This window comes from Balaenoptera borealis (assembly GCF_965194805.1).
Source record: "Balaenoptera borealis genome assembly, chromosome: 2".
Taxonomy (NCBI): Eukaryota; Metazoa; Chordata; class Mammalia; order Artiodactyla; family Balaenopteridae; genus Balaenoptera; species Balaenoptera borealis.
This window is the reverse complement of record NC_138867.1, coordinates 49,357,173-49,378,054: the sequence shown is the minus strand read 5'-3', so window position 1 is coordinate 49,378,054 and position 20,882 is coordinate 49,357,173. Positions and strand designations below refer to the sequence as shown.

Genomic DNA, 20,882 nt, shown 5'->3' with positions numbered 1-20,882 from the left:
ATTCTTTTATGTGAAGTGCCTGTTTAAGTGTTTTTCCATTTTTCTGTGGAGTGTCTGTCCTTTCTTGATTTGAATTTTTTGTTTTGTTTTAGAAATTCTGGTTATAGGTTACCTTACTCTACAGCTTGTATTGTTTTTGTGTGTGGTTTTAAGAAAGTTAAAAAAAAAAGTTTAAATCTGGACCAACTTAATTTGGAGCATGGCTTATAGTAGTGTCAAATGAAGTAGAAAGATTGATATGCATAGGACAAAAAGATGTTTGAGTTTGGCCAGGAGAAAGACATGACTGGGAGTCAGAGTAGAATTAAGTTGCATGAAGTTAGGGGGTAGTTAAAAAAAAAAATAAGGAAAGTGAAAGACCAGTTAGACGTTTGCTTGTTGAGTACCAACTGTGTGTTTGTTGAGCCCGGTGCTGCACATCCAGGGTGCCTGCTTGCACAGACCCTACCTGGGCCATTGAAGCACCTGGTGTTGTATACTCAGGGATGATTAATGTGGCTGAGAAAGTTAGCCATCAAAGGGAGAAGAGAAATGGGACAGCAGGTGCAGAGGTGATGGGACTGTAGAGCATATGAAGAGAAACCTGGAAGAAGAGGCCTGGCTGGAAGAGAAGACAAGGAACCAGTGTTGGGCAAAATAAAAAGAATATGCTGAGGTCAGAACTATCACTGAAAGAAAAAGGTGAAATCAGAAGAGCTGATTTCAGTAGGAAGGTAGGTGAAAAATAAGGTTCAGAGTCTGTAAAGTGATAGACTTGAAAGAGGAGCATGAGAGGAGAGAGAATGGTTATGAGAATAAGACTCTGAGTTTTTGGGACTTTTAGGAGGAATGGTGGGAAGACAAAGGTCCTAAGAAAATGTTGGAGTAATTATGCAGGAAGAACACCATATGTGAACATTTCATTTAATTTAGGGATGGCCGATGATGGCTTGGATGTCTAGATTTTTTTTAAAATTAATTAATTTACTTATTTTTGGCTGTATTGGGTCTTGGTTGCTGTGCGTGGGCTTTCTCTGGTTGCAGCAAGCGGGGGCTACTCTTCGTTGCGGTGCACGGGCTTCTCATTGCGGTGGCTTCTCTTGTTGTGGAGCACGGGCTCTAGGCGTGAGGGCTTCAGTAGTTGTGGCATGCAGGCTCAGTAGTTGTGGCTCATGGGCTCTAGAGCGCAGGCTCAGGAGTTGTGGCACACGGGCTTAGTTGCTCCGCGGCATGTGGGGTCTTCCCGGACCAGGTAGATTTTTTTTAAATAGGAAAATATTCTGCAGAATTTTTAAACATGCTTTGACACCAGGCACTGTATTTTATGCATCTCCCTTTTCCTCTCCCCATACAGTGCCTTTCGTGTAACAAACAGTAAATACTTGCTGAATGAGGTAAACTCATATTAAACATAGGGCTCTAAGAAGTGAATTATGCATATTCAGCTCAGTTTTACCATCATTTTTGTTCATATGTTTCTCATTAATGTAAAAAATCCGTTAAGTTCACATCATTGGACAACTTGATGGCAACATCTCCAGTAAATATTTATTGCATGAATAAATGCATTTGTAAAAGTTACTTTCTCTTTAGCATGTAGAAGTTGTAAATAAAAAAAAATTTCAAGGCTCCATCTGTTATTAAGGCAGTCTTTATTTATTTTTATTTTTAAAAAAAATTTATTTATTTTTGGCTGTGTTGGGTCTTCGTTGCTGCACATGGGCTTCCTCAGGTTGCGGCGAGAGGGGGCTACTCTTCGTTGCGATGCGCGGTCTTCTCGTTGCGGTGGCTTCTCATTGCGGAGCACGGGCTCTAGGCGTGCGGGTTCAGTAGCTGTGGCTTGTGGGCTCTAGAGCGCGGGCTCAGTAGTTGTGGTGCATGGGCTTAGTTGCTCCATGGCATGTGGGATCTTCCCTGACCAGGGCTCGAACCTGTGTCCCCTGCATTGGCAGGCGGATTCTTAACCATTGCGCTACCAGGGAAGTCCCCTTAAGGCAGTCTTTTATGGAAAAACTGCATTCATTGTCTTAAATATTTGGGATGTAATAACCTTGTAAAAAACTCAATCGATCACTAAATGCATTCCTCTCTTTTTGCCCCTAGTGGAATGAAACAGTTGAGCTTTTTCGCACCAAGATGCCGTTACGGAAACATCGCTGTCGTTTCAAAAGTTATGAACGTTGCTTCACGGCGGCCGAAGCTGTGGATTGGCTACACGAGCTGTTGAGGCGCAGCCAAAACTTTGGTCCCGAAGTGACCCGCAAACAGACGGTCCAGCTGCTAAAAAAATTCCTGAAGAATCACGTTATTGAAGACATCAAGGGAAAATGGGGCCAGGAAGACTTTGAAGACAACCGTCACTTGTACAGGTAATGGCAACAAGTCAGCTCCGAAGGGGAGGAGTTTGGGGAGGACCAGTGGATCTGGTCAGTCTATTAAAACTTCCTCATGTGAAAGAACTTACTTGTCCGTGGGCGTGATGCTTCTACTTGTGATTTGTTGGGTGGAGAACTGAATCTGCTGCTACAGTAAAATTGATTGCAGTTTTTCTTGGTGCTCTTTTCTTCATAGAGCACCCCTTAAGTAGTCTTTTGTTGCAGTGGCTTTTCAGTAAGGAAGCCTTTTTGTGCCTTTTGCGCACTGGGAGGATGGCTATAGTAGCTTAGTACCTCTCCTGGGGAACCTGAAAGGGTGAAACAGTAGTTCTGGCTTGCACTTTTCTGAGCAGTGTGAAGGTGTGTGTTCAGGGAGTTAGTGGCAGAGGCGTCTGATCTTTAAGCAAAGCTCAGGCCTATAATGAAGAGTTGTACTAGAATTCCCCGATGTCTTAGATTAACCCTGCAGTGCGTGTCTGCTTTTCCCTAAACATTTTTGCTCATGTTTTAGTGCTGTTTTATGATTGCTCACTTACTACCACCCAGTAATCTGAGGGCAAGGATGTCTCTCTGCTAACACTTCTGTCCTCACTGCATGCTAGACTGTTCTATTGCTGGAGGTGGAGGAGACCTGCCTAGGATTCAGGGAACGGGAGAATACTAAAGAGGAATGAAGTCACACGAGTCCAGAAAAGAGGAATTGTTGAGCTATCTACAGAGAGGGCTACCAAAGTACTAAGAACCTGAGAGGTATTAAATGAAGAAACGAAGATATTTGCTGCCTTTTACTGCAACAGAAGAATAAGGAATGCTCTTACAGCACATTCAGTGAGGCATTTTGGGGTCACTGGGACAGCTGGGTTTGAGCAGAGAAAACGTGACTGTCTCCTACCTGAGTCATTTCTTTGGTCCTTTGGGGACTAGGAGCTGAGAAAGGCCACAGAGCAAGGTGAGGGTGGTCACCAGACCAAGGCGAAGGCCAGACAACTTCGTATGTCTAGGATCTAACTTCATCACGGAATTTCATCAGCAGTCTCCCTCTTCTAGATGTCAAGATTGTCAGCTGGGCAATTAATTGTCTCTCCATTTGGCAGTTACTTCTGGCTTGCTGATCCAACTTTTAATTAGAATCTTGGGTGATTTTAGCCTGTTCTGAGACCATAGTGCTTATTAGTATCAGGCAGTGGAAACTCTATCCTTGGTTCCACATGCCATACTTCATTGGGGATTCTTTTTTTTTTTTTTAAATTGCCTATGTTTTTTTAATTGAAGTATAAGTTGATTTACAATATTATATTAGTTTCAGATGTACAGCATCTTACTAAATTCTTACTTAGAACTTTCTTAGACATTAGTTCTAAGGTCTAAGAAAGGAACTGATAACAACACCACCGGTGATGTGCCAGACTCATTGCATAGTCGTCATTGAACTCAGCACCTGTAGATGTTGGTGGTATGATCTTGATCTTAAAGATTAGGAAATTAATGAGGCCAAAGTTACTGACTTGTCCAAAGTCACTCAAGTAGTAGTAAGAGTCAGGATTTAAACTGAGGTCTCTATCTCTGAAGCCTGTGTTCTTGGGGCGTGTCAGACTGCCTCCATTGCCACGGCATGAGGTTGACTAGCTTATTAAATAAACTAATGACTGAATGAGTAAACAGAATCATAAACAAGAAATATTTAGTGTAGTCAACACACGTTCATATATTCACAGAATTCCAGTAATGTATTAAGTACTATGTAATACATATTAAGTGATCAGCTGTCTTCTCAAATAAAGGAGGTAAGGTAAACATAATCAGCTTAAGCACTTACATAAATATAGCAGGGGATAGGTGGTTTCCTGGGTCTGTGAATTACAGAAAGGCATAGTTAGAGAAAGCAACATGAAATATAAAGACTCTTAAGAGTATTTTTTAAAGACAGAAATTACATACACACCACACACACCACAGGAGAATTTCATAACAGAAATGATGAGTGAAGCTTTTATTTTGGAATGTGTCAAATCTTATTTTTAGTTTAAAAACATGTCATATTTGCTGTGTGACTGCATTTACATTTGTTAACTATGATTTTATTTTTCAAGAATCCAAGAGTTAAGTATAGAAAGTAGGGGGAAATAGTGAATTTTTGTGTGTAAGAAAGGAAAGTAAGATCCTAATATCTGAATGTCCCTAACAGAGGAGATTTTGCAGAGAAGGGCCCAGAGCTATTTACTGAACCACTCTTTGCTGTTAGTAACGTGGGTGACTAGAAAGAGAGCTGGACTGGCTGCCAGAGGAGACAATTTTAGATTTCACTAAAGGGTCCTCATAGTCGAGCCATATGCTGTCATCTGTGTCTTACAAAGCTTTGTGGCCCCAGACTTTGGATGAAGAGAACCAGTGACACTACCTTGTATTTTTATAAGAAATTTCAGTTTATGAAGCAATTCTTTATGATCTCATTTGATCTTCGTGACAACCCCGTATGGTAGACAGGGTGGATAGTTCATCCTCAGAGAACTAGACAGTTGTCTCTTTGAAACCTCTAAACAAAACATCAGTAAATTCCATGGTGATCATTGAATCGGCCCATTTATGTATGGGAACAGACAGTTACATAGGATTATTTAAACCTAATGAAGTGGGTTATATAGAAATAGAAGTGTGCATTATGATCATTACTTGTTTTGGACTATTAAATGAGGAAAGTGTTTGGCCTATTTTAGATCTTTAGCAGGATGGGTCCTTGGTCTGGAGCCTCCACTGGGCCCTTGCCCTGTTCTTACTACTGATGCTAGCTCTGGTATGCAGTTGTAACCAAGGTGTTCATGGCTTACAGATAGAAATTCACTGGCTCGGGTGTAGTGCTTGTGATCTAATGTGCAGGGAACCATTTTCTTTTTATTTTCCTACTTCTTCCTGTTCCTTTTTTTCTTTCCTTCTCTTTTTCTTTCTCTGTTTATACCACTTAATGTGTATGACTGGCATGTTCCCACTTCTTTCCCCTTTTCTTTTTCTTCTACTTCATTTCTCTCTCCTTTTCTTTCTGTCTTTTCCCTCATATTTGCTTTTTTTCTGGCTTATTTCCAAAATGTTTAATTTGAACCTAAAATTTGTTATGTAGATTTTGTCAGCTTTCTTGAACGTGACTTTCACTGTTCTTTATTTAAAAAGCAGGAGTCGTGCTACCCAGTTTTAAGACTTACTCTATAAAATCACAGTAATGAAGACTGGTGTTGGTGAAGGGCTGGATGGATGCTTGGGTCAGTGGAACAGAACAGAGTCCAGAAACATACACAAACATGGCCAGTTGATTTTTGACGAAGATGTAAAGGTAACTTAAAGGAAAAAAATTAGTCTTTTCGGCAAATGATGTTGGAACAATTGGAAGGCAGCTATGCTTACCAATATACCATCAACGCTCACAATGTTGGGACAGTTGGACATCTATTCATCTACATGCAAAAAAATGAACCTCAACCTAAACCTAATTTTTTTAATACAGAAATTCATTCATAGAATTCAATGTAAAACTAAAAAAATTTTAGAAAAACAGGAGAAAATCTTTATGCCCTGGGGTTAGGCAAGGAGATTTTAGACATGACACCAAAAGCATGATTTATAAAAGGAAAAACATGATAAATTGGACTTCATCAAAATTAAAAACTTTTGCTGTGTGAAAGGCACTATTAAGAGGATGAGAGGACAAGCGAATGTTGGGGAGAAAATATTTGTAAACCGCATATATGACAGTGAACTGGTATCAAGAATATATAAAGAATTCACAAAACTCAACTGTAAGAAAACAAACAACTCAACAAATAATAGATTTGAAAAGACACTTCATCAAAGATATGAAGATGCTCATCAAAGATATACAGACAGCAAATAAGCACTTGAAAAGATGTTTAACATCATCAGCACTAGGGAAATGCAAATTAAAACCATGGTGAGATACCACTACATATCTAGTAGAATGGCTAAAATAAGAATACTAATAATGCCAAAATCAAGAGAGGATGCAGAGCAATTGGAAATCTCCTCCATTGATGGAGGGAAGCCTAGATTGGTAGTCACTTTGGAAAACAGTTTGGCAGTCTCTTTTAAAGTTAAACATGTACTTATATATGACTTCGTATTCCTGCTCCTGGGCATTTACCCTGGAGAAATGAAAACTTACGTTCACACAAAAACTTGTATGTGAATTTTTTTTTTTAACATCTTTATTGGAGTATAATTGCTTTACAATGTTGTGTTAGTTTCTGCTGTATAACAAAGTGAACAGCTATATGTATACATATAGGCCCATATCCCCTCCCTCTTGCGTCTCCCTCCCATCCTCCCTATCCCACCCCTCTAGGTGGTCACAAAGCACCGAGCTGATCTCCCTGTGCTATGCGGCTGCTTCCCACTAGCTATCTATTTTACATTTGGTAGTGTATATATGTCACTATCGTCTCACTTTGTCCCAGCTTACCCTTCCGTATGTGAATATTTATAGCAGCTCTGTTAATTCAGATGTTCCTATGGGTGAATGGATAAACACTGAACATCTGTATGGAACGCTTCCGTGCGTATCCAGTGCAGTGGGAGGTGTGACTAAGTCAGAGCAGGAGGGAGGTTTTTTGTGAATAATTGAACTGTTCTGTTTGCTGATTGTGATGGTGGTTTTACAAAGTGTATATGTGTGTTAAAATTGATAGAGCAGTACACACACACACACACACAAAAGAAAAAAGAATCAATTTTACTAGATGCTAATGACATTTTTTTAATGCTGGAGATTTGAAAAGTCTCTATTTGTACCTCTAGTGAAAGAAATCCGAATTTACATTGATTGAGGTATATGGCCCTTTAGTCATTTCCTGTGGCTCTGGGAAAAAGTCTTTTTTTTTTTTGGGAAAAAGTCTTTATTATTACCCTATAGGTCTTTTGAAGGGGCCAATAGGAACTTCTTCAAGTTAATGGACTATTGGCTCCCTCTAGTGGACACCTTCTGTTTTTATAGTAAAGCTTAAAATTGTGATTGTGAGTTTTGTTTTTCTTTTGTTTTTATTCATTTCCTCAAGTCCTGAGTTTTTATCCTGTGATAGTTGGATAAATTTTGTACATTTCCTATGCATCAGTTTTTTTCATCTATAAAATGACAGGGCTGGACTAGCTCTTTAAGGTCTTTTTCCATTCTAAACTTTTATGGTTCCAAATATTGAGTACTTATCATAGGTGTTTTCCAAGTCCTAGGCGATGAAGAAGATAAGAAAGAAATGTAACATTCTTTTCCTCCCTAATTTTGTAATCTCTTTTGAGAGAGAGTATGCATATATAAAAAAGATATGTAGCAGAACCAAGGCAGTATTGAATTAATTAACCAAAATGAACCTGTAACAAAAGCTTAGAGGTACTACACTGGCAGTCCTTGGATTGACACAGCTGTTTTGTTTAAGTGGCATTGTGTTTTTAATCATTGAAATTTTTTTCTCATTTTTGTTTTTCAATTTTGTGTATTTTGTGAAGGTAATACATTCATGTGTTTCAAAATTTACAAAGTACAAAAGAGTATATACAATAAAAATTTCCCTTCTACCTTGCTCCCCCAGGTGGGGTTCAGGCCTTGAACTTGCATTGAAGCTTTCTTATTTTTATTATTTATTCTCAAGTTGTGTTGTTTTTTTTATACCTTAAATGCTAGTTTGTCCTGGATGAGAAGAAGCTAAATAACTTTCAGATGCACAATAGAAATAGAGTGGGGGGTAGAGGGGGAAGAGCAGGATAGAAAATAGTTTATTCTTACTTTTTCCCATGTAAAGGCTTAAGCAAAAAAATATAGAAAAGTCACAGTGTTAACAGTAGTTATTTCTGGATAGAGGGCTTAAAGACAGCATAGATTATTTTATCTCTTCTTAATTTTACACATTGAGTACATATTGCTTTTATTTTCAATTTTTAAAATCATTCCAGTAAAAGAATAATCAATAAATTGTATTGTTTGGAAGTTTACAATGATAGGATGAGTTCTTTTAGGCACCTCTGCTCCATACCAGTATCCCACTTGCTTCTGGATACTGTGGACTAAGAATGCTGCCTGCCATTATCAGTAAACAAAGGACGTTGCAGCCATCAAGCGATCAGCAACTGCAGCCACCCGCAACGTTGCACCCCCAGGGGACTCAGGATGGGAGAGCACAGGATACTGGCCCCAGATAGCTAAGGTGTATGTCAAAGGGATGATTTCAGTGAGCCCAGGCTCTTGCATCTTCCCATACATATAAAAGCGCTAAGTTAGTTAACTTGAGATTTGTGGTTTTCTTTAATTAATCTTTTGATGTTCCCACTATCTGGACTTTGTTACAAAACTCCTACATATCTTGGCTCTCCCCTTACCTCTTCAGAGAAGTTTCTCAGAGCTATCTGAGAGGCTGCCTTCCAGGCTTGAAGTCCTGAGAAAGTTCGCCAAATAATACATGATTCTGAAGTTTTAGGTCGTCCATCTTTTTCAGTCAACAGTAGTAAAAATTCATCTGGAAGAGAGAAGGCACAAAAGTAGCCAACAAAATCTTGGGCAACGAGACCTTTTGCTTTATCAGAAACTAAAATGCCATAGGGCTAAACAGTGTGATAATAGACCTGGAATAAATAAATCTGGAACTGACTAGAGTAGAGAAAAAACAAAGTCTCCACCCAGTTCCCTTCCCCACAGGCACCTAATGTTATTAGCTGGTAACACAGCGTCTTAAAAAATTGTGAACCTGCAAGTCTTTAATTGGAGCAAATTCCCCGCAGTTGCCGCCCTTCCCACCACTTCACTACATCATACCAGACTGTATCATGGTAATGTTGTCTGTCTTGGTCAGTGCAGGAATTGTGTTAGTGACCCAGTCGGTGTGGACTGGAGTTTTGTGAGATCTCCTGGAGGAGGGAGGTGGAGGACGTCCGTCTGGGTCCTGAGAATGGGATAGGGTCTGGATGATCAGATGGGACGGGAAGGGGGAGCATATTTCAGGTGACAGGACCATGGCTCTCAGTCAGATATACCTAAGTCAGCTTCACTGGGAGAAGAGGGAGGAGACTAACCTGGCTGGAGAAGAAGTTTTAGGTCAGGAAGTCATAGGGCTAAATTTGGTGGTGTTTCTTAAATACCTGGCTATGGAGTTGACATTTATGTAAAAGGAAAAGGCAGCCAAGGTCCGTGTTTTGAGTAGGAATGAAGTCTGTGTTCTAGAATAGAGTTAATTGGACTTCCCTGGTGGTCCAGTGGTTAAGACTCTGTGCTTCCACTGCGGGGGGTGGGGCATGGGTTCGATCTCTGGTCAGGGAACCAAGATCCCACGTGCCACGCCATGTGGCCAAAAAAAAAAAAAAAAAGGGAATAGAATAGAGTTAATTGAATAGTAGTAATAGAATAGATTTTTAAGGCAGTGAAACTGGTGAGGTTTTTAAGGTAACTTGTGGATGTTGCCAGGGGGTGATGTTGCCTGGATGAGAATGCCAGCCATGGGGCTGACAAAGAAGGAAGGGCCCACATTTTATAGCCAAATTCCAGGCTAGACCCTAACTGCTCCATAGGCCTTCAGGTTTGCCTGAAGTCTGACATTTTTTAAATGTATTATTCATTAGTCTGAAATAGCTATTTTCATTTAGAATCTTTGTTGATGTTTGGCATTTTCTTTTATTGAGGCCTGGAATGTAACTCAAGTCTTTTTCAAGGCGACTGTCAATCCTAATACCTTGCAGTTCTTCAGACACATCTACAGTGTTTAGTGGGTGTTTAAATCTTCGGAATGGCTTTGTTCCTATTTAATGTCTCAAGGAGTTTGGAGCCTCCGGAGCTGGAGCTGGGTGAATGTCTCAGAGTCTCTGTCCCCATACCTCCCACAAGGGTCAAGAATGAATGTCCAGGTCACAGTGTCATAGCTGTGGGATAATGATGGAAAAATATATAGTAGAGGGGACTTCCCTGGTGGTGCGGTGGTTAAGAATCCGCCTGCCAGTGCAGGGGACACGGGTTTGATCTCTGGTCCGGGAAGATCCCACATGCCGCGGAGCAACTAAGCCTGTGCACCACAACTACTGAGCCCACGCGCTACAACTACTGAAGCTTGTGCGCTCTAGGGCCCACGTGCTGTAACTACTGAGCCCGCGTGCTGCAACTACTGAAGCCCGTGTGCCTAGAGCCCGTGCTCCGCAACAAGAGAAGCCATTGCAATGAGAAGCCCACGCACCGCCACGAAGAGCAGCCCCCGCTCGCCACGGCTAGAGAAAGCCCGTGCGCAGCAATGAAGACCCAACGCAGCCAAAAAAAAAAAGAAAAAAAAAATATAGTAGATGTTTGGCTTTTTTTTGCTGCCATGCCTTCTAGACTCCTTTTCTAGTTTGTGGGATCCCTTGTTTGTGTGAGCCTTGGTGGGAAGCAGGGCCCCCCCTCCCCCCCCGCCCCAGTGGAAGCCTAGGCAGATGAGACGCTCTCTCCCTGCCCCTGAGCAGTTACGGTGCAGGCACACGTCCTACCCTTGGCTGTTGGTATGTTCCTACCTAGGACTTTGGACAGCTGAGAGTTTGTTGCGATAGCAGTGGTGGCCTGCAGGAGCAAGGACAAGCAGCCCTGGTGCCAGCAGTGGCTTTCACACTAGCCTGTCGCTTGTGGTTCCTGCTGTGTGTGCTGTGGGGCTTCCTTTTGTCCCTTTTGTCCCAGCTTTTTTTTTTTTTTTTTTTTTTTTAACTTTCTGATCCTGGTTTTCCAGCTCTCCTATTGATTTTGTGACCTACTAGGATATCTTCAAACTCCTTTCTGGTTAAATTAGCCAGAATTGGTTTCTGCAACCGAGAACTCAGACTGATATAACAAGCAATGCCTATAGAGGTTGCAAAACTGGGGCAGCTCTTTGGGCCTAGGAAGTAGTGCCACAATTTCTGTGTGTATTGGGACTGCCTGAGAGCTAAGCACCAGATCAGATTGGCCTGTAGCAATCAGAGAAAAGGAGATGGAGCTCAGGATCCCTGAGGCACAGGAATGGAGTCTACTAAGAATAATGGCTACACATGGCGGGGCGGGGGGTGGGGGGTGGGGTGGGGGGCGGGGGGCGGTGCTGAAAGTTCTGTATTGGGCTGTTTTGTCTAACTGATTCTAACTGAGGTTGCATTGTAACTGCCGTCATTGGATGTAAAAGATGCCAGTATGGTGCGTTAAATAGAAGGTTGAAGTAGATTGCCCTCACTCAAAAAAGGCAACTCCTGGTAACTGATAAACTTTTGTTTTGTAACATCCTTTCTTAGGCTTTTTGGTGATTAATTTGTGAAAATTTCAAACTTGTGATTTATCTATCTTGGTCTTTAATTTGTGGTCATAGTTACACGTTCCCTATCAGGTTACTTTATCCTTCCCTTTATATTTGTTTGTTTTATCCACTTGGCCTTCACCAACTTGCTCTTTATTTCTTTAATCCTTACCCAGCTTTCTTTCCTATGAATTTATGATATCTGATTATTATCATTAATAGAGAATGATGCATCATTAGTAGGGAATGGGGCAATGGAATTCAGAAAAATCAAAGGAGCTTGGCTTACTGAATGCTCCCATTTCAGATGGAGAGAAAGCTCTTTAGGCCAGAGAAGGTAGATTGAACAGGGGTAGTTCTCAAATACTATTGACCTTGAAACAAAATATAGTTGACCCTTGAACAATGCAGGGATTAGGAGCACTGACCCCCTGCACAGTCAAAAATCCGAGTATAACATTTTTTTTTGTTCTCTGTATCTGCACATTTGCAGATTCAACCAACTGCAGATTGTATTATGCTGTGCTTTGTATTTTTTCTTTTTTAGTGTGTATTTTATTTTATTTTTTTTAAGTTTTGAATTTATTTATTTTTTTGTACAACAGGGTCTTATTAGTCATCCATTTTATACACATCAGTGTATACATGTCAATCCCAATCGCCCAATTCATCACACCACCACCACCACCACCACCCCACACCACTTACCCCCCTTGGTGTCCATACGTTTGCTCTCTACATCTGTGTCTCAATTTCTGCCCTGCAAACCGGTTCATCTGTACCATTTTTCTAGGTTCCACATATATGCGTTAATATACGATATTTGTTTTTCTCTTTCTGACTTAGTTCACTCTGTATGACAGTCTCTAGATTCATCTACATCTCTACAAGTGACCCAATTTCATTCCTTTTTATAGCTGAGTAATATTCCATTGTATATATGTACCACATCTTCTTTATCCATTCGTCTGTTGATGGACATTTAAGTTGCTTCCAGGACCTGGCTATTGTAAATAGTGCTGCAATGAACATTGGGGTGCATTTGTCTTTTTGAATTATGGTTTTCTCTGGGTATATGCCTGGTAGTGGGATTGCTGGGTCATATGGTAATTCTATTTTTAGTTTCTTAAGGAACCTCCATACTGTTCTCCATAGTGACTGTATCACTTTATATTCCCACCAACAGTGCAGGAGGGTTCCCTTTTCTCCACACCCTCTCCAGCATTTGTTGTTTGTAGATTTTCTGATGATGCCCATTCTAACTGATGTGAGGTGATACCTCATTGTAGTTTCGATTTGCACTTCTCTAATAATTAGTGATGTTGAGCAGCTTTTCATGTGCTTCTTGGCCATCTGTATGTCTTCTTTGGAGAAATGTCTATTTAGGTCTTCTGCCCATTTTTGGTTTGGGTTATTTGTTTTTTTAATCTTGAGCTGCATGAGCTGTTTATATATTTTGGAGATTAATCCTTTGTCCGTTGATTTGTTTGCAAATATTTTCTCCAATTCTGAGGGTTGTCTTTTTGTCGTGTTTGTAGTTTCCTTTGCTGTGCAAAAGCTTTGACGTTTCATTAGGTCCCATTTGTTTATTTTTGTTTTTATTTCCATTACTCTAGGAGGTGGATCAAAAAAGATCTTGCTGTGATTTATGTCAAAGAGTGTCCTTCCTATGTTTTCCTCTAAGAGTTTGATAGTGTCCAGTCTTACATTTAGGTCTCGAATCCATTTTGAGTTTATTTTTGTGTATGGTGTTAGGGAGTGTTCTAATTTCATTCTTTTACATGTAGCTGTCCAGTTTTCCCAGCACCATTTATTGAAGAGACTGTCTTTTCTCCATTGTATATCCTTGCCTCCTTTGTCATAGATTAGTTGACCATAGGTGCGTGGGTTTATCTCTGGGCTTTCTATCCTGTTCCATTGATCTATATTTCTGTTTTTGTGCCAGTACCATATTGTCTTGATTACTGTAGCTTTGTAGTATAGTCTGAAGCCAGGGAGTCTGATTCCTCCAGCTGTGTTTTTTTCCCTCAAGACTGCTTTGGCTATCCGGGGTCTTTTGTGTCTCCATACAAATTTTAAGATTTTTTGTTCTAGTTCTGTAAAAAATGCCATTGGCAATTTGATAGGGATTGCATTGAATCTGTAGATTGCTTTGAGTAGTGTCGTCATTTTCACAATGTTGATTCTTCCAATCCAAGAACATGGTATATCTCTCCATCTGTTGGTATCATCTTTAATTTCTTTCATCAGTGTCTTATAGTTTTCTTCATACAGGTCTTTTGTCTCCCTAGGTAGGTTTATTCCTGGGTATTTTATTCTTTTTGTTGCAGTGATAAATGGGAGTATTTCCTTAATTTCTCTTTCATATTTTTCATCATTAGTGTATAGGAATGCAAGAGATTGCTGTGCGTTAAATTTGTATCCTCTAACTTTACCAAATTCATTGATGAGCTCTAGTAGTTTTCTGGTGGCACCTTTAGGATTCTCCATGTATAGTATCATGTCATCTGCAAACAGTGACAGTTTTACTTCTTCTTTTCCAATTTGTATTCCTTTTATTTCTTTTTCTTCTCTGATTGCCGTGGCTAGGACTTCAAAAACTATGTTGAATAATAGTGGTGAGAGTGGACATCCTTGTCTTGTTCCTGATCTTAGAGGAAATGCTTTCAGTTTTTCACCATTGAGAATGATGTTTGCTGTGGGTTTGTCGTATATGGCCTTTATTATGTTGAGGTAGGTTCCCTCTATACCCACTGCCTGGAGAGTTTTTATCATAAATGGGTGCTGAATTTTGTCAAAAGCTTTTTCTGCATCTATTGAGATGATCATATGTTTTGATTTCTTCAGTGATCTCTTGGTTATTTAGTAATGTATTGTTCAGCCTCCATGTGTTTGTGTTTTTTACGTTTTTTTCCCTGTAATTGATTTCTAACCTCATAGCGTTGTGGTCAGAAAAGATGCTTGATCTTATTTTAATTTTCTTAAATTTACTGAGGCTTGATTTGTGACCCAAGATGTGATCTGTCCTGGAGAATGTTCCATGCGCACTTGAGAAGAAAGTGTAATCTGCTATTTTTGGATGGAATGTCCTATAAATATCAATTAAATCTATCTGGTCTATTGTGTCATTTAAAGGTTGTGTTTCTTTATTAATTTTCTGTTTGGATAACCTGTGCATTGGTGTAAGTGAGGTGTTAAAATCCCCCACTATTATTGTGTTACTGTCAATTTCCTCTTTTAGAGCTGTTAGCAGTTGCCTTGTGTATTGAGGTGCTCCTATGTTGGGTGCATATATATTTATAACTGTTATATCTTCTTCTTGAATTGATCCCTTGATCATTATGTAGTGTCCGTACTTGTCTCTTGTAACATTCTTTATTTTAAAGTCTATTTTATCTGATATGAGTATTGCTACTTCAGCTTTCTTTGATTTCCATTTGCATAGGATATCTTTTTCCATCCCCTCACTTTCAGTCTATATGTGTCTCTAGGTCTGAAGTGGGTCTCTTGTAGACAGCATATATATGGGTCTTGTTTTTTTATCCATTCAGCCAGCCTGTGTCTTTTGGTTGGAGCATTTATTCCATTCACGTTTAAGGTAATTATTGATATGTATGTTCCTATGACAATTTTCTTAATTGTTATAGGTTTGTTTTTGTAGGTCCTTTTCTTCTCTTGTGTCTCCCACTTAGAGAAGTTCCTTTAGCATTTGTTGTAGAGCTGGTTTGGTGGTGCTGAATTCTCTTAGCTTTTGCTTGTCTGTAAAGCTTTTGATTTCTCCATTGAATCTGAATGAGATCCTTGCCGGGTAGAGTAATCTTGGTTGTAAGTTCTTCCCTTTCATCACTGTAATTATGTCCTGCCACTCCCTTCTTGCTTGTAGAGTTTCTGCTGAGAAATCAGCTGTTAAACTTATGGGAGTTCCCTTGTATGTTATTTGTCGTTTTTCCCTCGCTGCTTTCAATAATTTTTCTTTGTCTTTAATTTTTTCCAATTTGATTACTTTTTGTCTCAGCGTGCTTCTCCTTGGGTTTATCCTGTATGGGACTCTCTGCGCTTCCTGGACTTGGGTGGCTATTTCCTTTCCCATGTTAGGGAAGTTTTTGACTATAATCTCTTCAAATATTTTCTTGGGTTTTTTCTCTCTCTCTTTTCCTTCTGGGACCTCTATAATGCGAATGTTGTTGTGTTTAATGTTGTCCCAGAGGTCTCTTAGGCTGTCTTCATTTCTTTTCATTCTTTTTTCTTTATTCTGTTCCGTGGCAGTGAATTCCAGCATTCTGTCTTCCAGGTCACTTTTCCGTTCTTCTGCCTCAGTTATTCTGCTGTTGATTCCTTCTAGTGTATTTTTCATTTCAGTTATTGTATTGTTCATCTCTGTTTGTTTGTTCTTTAATTCTTCTTAGTCTTTGTTACACATTTCTTGCATCTTCTCGATCTTTGCCTCCATTCTTTCTCTGAGGTCCTGGATCATCTTCACTATGATTATTCTGAATTCTTTTTCTGGAAGGTTACCTATGTCCACTTCATTTAGTTGTTTTTCTGGGGTTTTAGCTTGTTCCTTCATCTGGTACATAGCCCTCTGCCTTTTCATCTTGTCTATCTTACTGTGAATGTGGTTTTTGTTCCACAGGCTGCAGGACTGTAGTTTTTCTTGCTTCTGCTGTCTGCCCTCTGGTGGATGAGGCTATCTAAGAGGCTTGTGCAAGCTTCCTGATGGGAGGGACTGGTGGTGGGTAGAGATGGCTGTTGTTGTGGTGGGCAGAGCTCAGTAAAACTTTAATCCTCTTGTCTGCTTATGAGTGGGGCTGGGTTCCCTCCCTGTTGGTTGTTTGGCCTGAGGCGACCCAACACTGGAGCCTACCCGGGCTCTTTGGTGGGGCTAATGGAGAACTCTGGGAGGGTTCACGCCAAGGAGTACTTCCCAGAACTTCTGCTGCCAGTGTCCTTTGCCCTTGTCCTCACGGTGAGACACAGCCACCCCCTGCCTCTGTGGGAGACCCTCCAACACTAGCAGGTAGGTCTGGTTCAGTCTCCTGTGGGGTCACTGCTCCTTCCCCTGGGTCCCCATGCACACACTGCTTTCTGTGTGTGCCCTCCAAGAGTGAAGTCTCTGTTCCCCCCAGTCCTGTCAAAGTTCTGCAATCAAATCCCGCTAGCCTTCAAAGTCTGATTCTCTAGGAATTCCTCCTCCTGTTGCTGGATCCCCAGGTTGGGAAGCCTGACGTGGGGCTCAGTACCTTCACTCCAGTGGGTGGACTTCTGTGGTATAAGTGTTCTCCAGTTTGTGAGTCACCCACCCAGCAGTTAAGGGATTTGATTTTATTGTGATTGTGCCCTTCCTCCCGTCTCATTGTGGCTTCTCCTTTGTCTTTGCATGTGGGGTATCTTTTTTGGTGAGTTCCAGTGTCTTGCTGTCGATGATTGTTCAACAGTTAGTTGTGATTCAGGTGCTCTCGCAAGAGGGAGTCCTAGTATAACTTTTGATTCCTCCTCCCAAATTTAAGTACTAAGAGCCTACTGTTGACTGGGAGCCTTACCAATAATAATTAACTGTCAGTTAACACATACTTTGTATGTTATATGTATCATATACTGTATTCTTACAATGAAATAAGTTAGAGAAAAGAAAATCATAAGGAAGAGAAAATACATTTATAGTACTATATTTGTTATATTCATTCATTCTTTTTTTTTTTTAAGATTCCACATGCAAATGAAAATAAACAATATTTGTCTTTCTCTGACTTATTTTGCTAAGCATAATACCCTTCAGGTCCATCTATGCTGTTGCAGATGGCAAAATTTCATTTTTTTTATGGCTGGGTAATATTCCATTGTATATATCTACCACATCTTCTTTATCCACTCATCTGTTGATGGACACTTAGGTTGCTTCCATATCTTGGCTGTTGTAAATAATGCTGCTATGAACATTGGGGTGCATATAATCTTGAATTGGTGTTCATTTTCTTTAGAGCTAAACCCAGGAGTGCAATTGCTGGGTCATACGGTCATTCTATTTTTAGTTTTTCGAGGAAACTCCATACTGTTTTCCATAGTGGCTATACCAATTTACCTTCCCACCAACAGTGTACTAGGGTTCCCTTTTCTCCACATCCTCAGTAACACTTATATTTGTTGCCTTTTTGACAATAGCCATTTTGACAGGTTTGAGATGATATCTCATTGATTTTTAAAAAACATTTATTTATTTTAATTAATTTTTTTTTTGGCTGCGTTGGGTCTTCGTTGCTGTGTGCTGGCTTCTCATTGCAATGGCTTCTCTTGTTGCGGTGCGGGCTTCTCATTGCAGTGGCTTCTTGTTGCGGAGCACGGGCTCTAGGTGCGCAGGCTTCAGTAGTTGTGGTGTGCGGGCTCAGTAGTTGTGGATCACGGGCTTAGTTGCTCCACGGCATGTGGAATCTTCCCAGACCAGGGCTTGAACCCGTGTCCCCTGCATTGGCAGGTGGATTCTTAACCACTGCGCCAACCAGGGAAGTCCTTCTCATTGTGATTTGGATTTGCATTTCCCTGATGATTAGCGATGTTGAACATCTTTTCATGTGCCGGTTGGCCATAGAACTCCAAGAAGAAAACAGACAGTACACTCTGACATAAGTCTTAGCAGTATTTTTTTTGCATCTGTCTTCTCAGGCAAGGGAAAGAAAATAAAAAATAAACAAATGGGACCTAATTAAACTTAAGAGCTTTTTGCCCAGCACAGGAAACCACTGACAAAATGAAGACATCCTACTGAATGGGAGAAAATATTTGGAAAGCATATGTAGATAAAGGGTTAATACCCAAAATATATAAACAGCTCATACAACTCAATATCAAAAAAACAAACAACCTGATTAAAAAATGGGCAGAAGACCTGAATAGCCATTTTTCCAAAAAAGACATACAGATAGACAGTGTTTATTGATACTGTAAGTTTACATCATCTGTTTACAAGATGAATTGTCTGTCAGTATGTAACATCAATATTGTCTTATATGGTACAAAACACTGTAGATGTTATATGTATCACTAACACTAGACATCACAAATGAAAAGATAATGTGATAACTCTTAAACTCTCCCTTCAAATGTTTCATAAATTTAGGATTTAAAAGAATATCTTAAAAAAAAGATAATGTGAAAAAGAAATTCATATTTATTTACAGGTATAATCATCCATGCATTGATAACAAAGAAGCAACAATATGATTGCTCCATAGTAGACTACCCTATACCCTAGTGTATGAATTCTTACAAAATTTTTATGGCATACAGTATTACAGTCATATAATACTGTTACATGTAAGAAAAAAAAGCCACTTACCTGTGATGATAGGCTGATACATGGTTTCTCCAAACACAAGAGAGAGAGGCATATGGTATGGTAATATAATTCTTTGAAAGCAAGGTTATGAAATAGTAAGAAAAGTAATACAGTAGTAGTTTTATATTAAATATCACTCATCTTATGCCTATGTAAGGATAGGCTATTCACTTCGAGTCTTGGACAGGATGTTCTACACAATGAATACTTAGGTGATGATGATGATGATGATGATGACACAAAAATGTCTCGTACAGTCCTTCTGTACAGTTATGAGATTTTCACATGAAGACACACTCATACACAACAGGTAAACTTATTAACTGTACGGGATGATGATTATTTACTATTCATTAGGTATCAGCGGATCATCATAAAGGCTTCGTCCTTGTATTCACAATGAGTAGGCTGAGGGGGAGGAGGGAGAGGAAGGGTTGGTCTTGCTGTCTCAGGGGTGACAAGAGGTGGGAGAGGAGGAGGAGGTGGAAGGGGAGGGAGGAGAGGCAGGCACACGTGGTGAACTTTACAGAATACATCATAATTTCTGACTGTTTTGCTTTTTCATTTGTCTAAAAATGTTTCTATATGGTATCAATCCTTCTTCTACCATTTGCTTTAGTTTCAGTGCCTGTATCATAGAAGGGTCCATGCTGTAAAAGAAGTCAAAAGCAGTCTTGAATAATTGGAATCCTCTGCCAGATTGTCTAATGTCAATTTGTTTTCTGACACTGCTCCTTCTGTATCTTCTTCCTCATTGTCTGGCACTGGTTAGGAAGCACCCATCTCCATCAAGTTGTCTTCTGTTATTTCTTCTGGTGTGGTGTCTATTAGCTTTTGAATTTCTCCTAGATCCATGTCTTGAACCCTTCAACCTCCACCTTTTTTGTCATATCCACAGTATCTTTCATGATTTCCTTGATTGGCTCTTTAGTAATTCCTATGAAGTCATGTACAACATCTGGACATATTTGTCTCCAGCAGGAATTTATTGTTTCAGTCTTGACAGCTTTCACAGCTTTTTCTGTAACAACGATGGCATATTCAGTGATGTAATCCTTCCAGACTTTCATGACGTTCTCTCGATTAGGGTTCTCTTCCATAATGTGACAGTCCTTTCCATAAGGTACTGTGTGTATTAGCCTTAAAGGTCCTTATGATCTCCTGATGTAGAGGCTGAATTAGAGATGTTGTGTTTGGGGGCAAGTAGACCACTTTGACGCCTTCAGTGTTGAACTCATGGGGTTCCGGGTGGCCAGGGGCATTGTCCAATATCAAAAGAACTTTAAAAGGCAGTCCCTTACCGGCAAGATATTTTCAGGGACAAAGCATCGATGGAACTGGTCCAGAAAAGGGGTTCTCGTTGTCCAGACCTTCTTCTTGTACAACCAGAAGACTGGCAGCTGGTGTTTAGCTTTCCCTTCAAGGCTCATGGGTTAGCAGCTTCTTATAGATAAGGGCAGTCCTGATCGTAAACCCGACTGCGTCTCCACACAGCAATAGAGTTAGCCTGTCCCTTCCTGCCTTAAATCCTGGTGCTCACTTTTCTTCCTTACTAATAAATGTTCTTTGTGGCATTTTGCCCCCAGAATAGGGTACTTTCGTCTATGTTAAAAACCTGTTAAGGCAGATATCTGAGTTTCTCCTCATTGATTGTCTTAATGGTGTCGGGGAATTCATGTGCTGCATCTTGGTCAGCAGAAGCTGCTTGTCCTGTTATCTTGACATTTTTTAAGCCAAACCTTTTTCTGAAATTACTAAACCATCCCTTGCTGGTATTAAATTCTCCAGTTTTAGATCCTTCACCTTCCTTTTGCTTTAAGTTTTCATGTAATGATTTTGCTTTTCCTCGAATCATATTAGAGTCTATATGCCTTTCTTATAGCAATCCTGTACCTACCTAAAAACTGCATTTTCAACGTGAGATAAAAAGGTATTTCT

The 20,882-nt window shown here is 40.0% G+C and overlaps 1 protein-coding gene across 2 annotated transcripts in view; it reads left to right on the top strand.

Annotated features, from left to right (window-relative positions):
• DEPDC1B (DEP domain containing 1B) overlaps positions 1-20,882 on the top strand; it is a 278,101-nt gene that overhangs the window by 8,202 nt on the left and 249,017 nt on the right. For both annotated transcript variants that reach the window (XM_082382374.1, XM_082382375.1), the window contains exon 2: positions 2,083-2,348. In XM_082382374.1, coding sequence (XP_082238500.1) covers positions 2,083-2,348 — 266 coding nt within the window. The remainder of the gene's footprint in view (positions 1-2,082; positions 2,349-20,882) is intronic.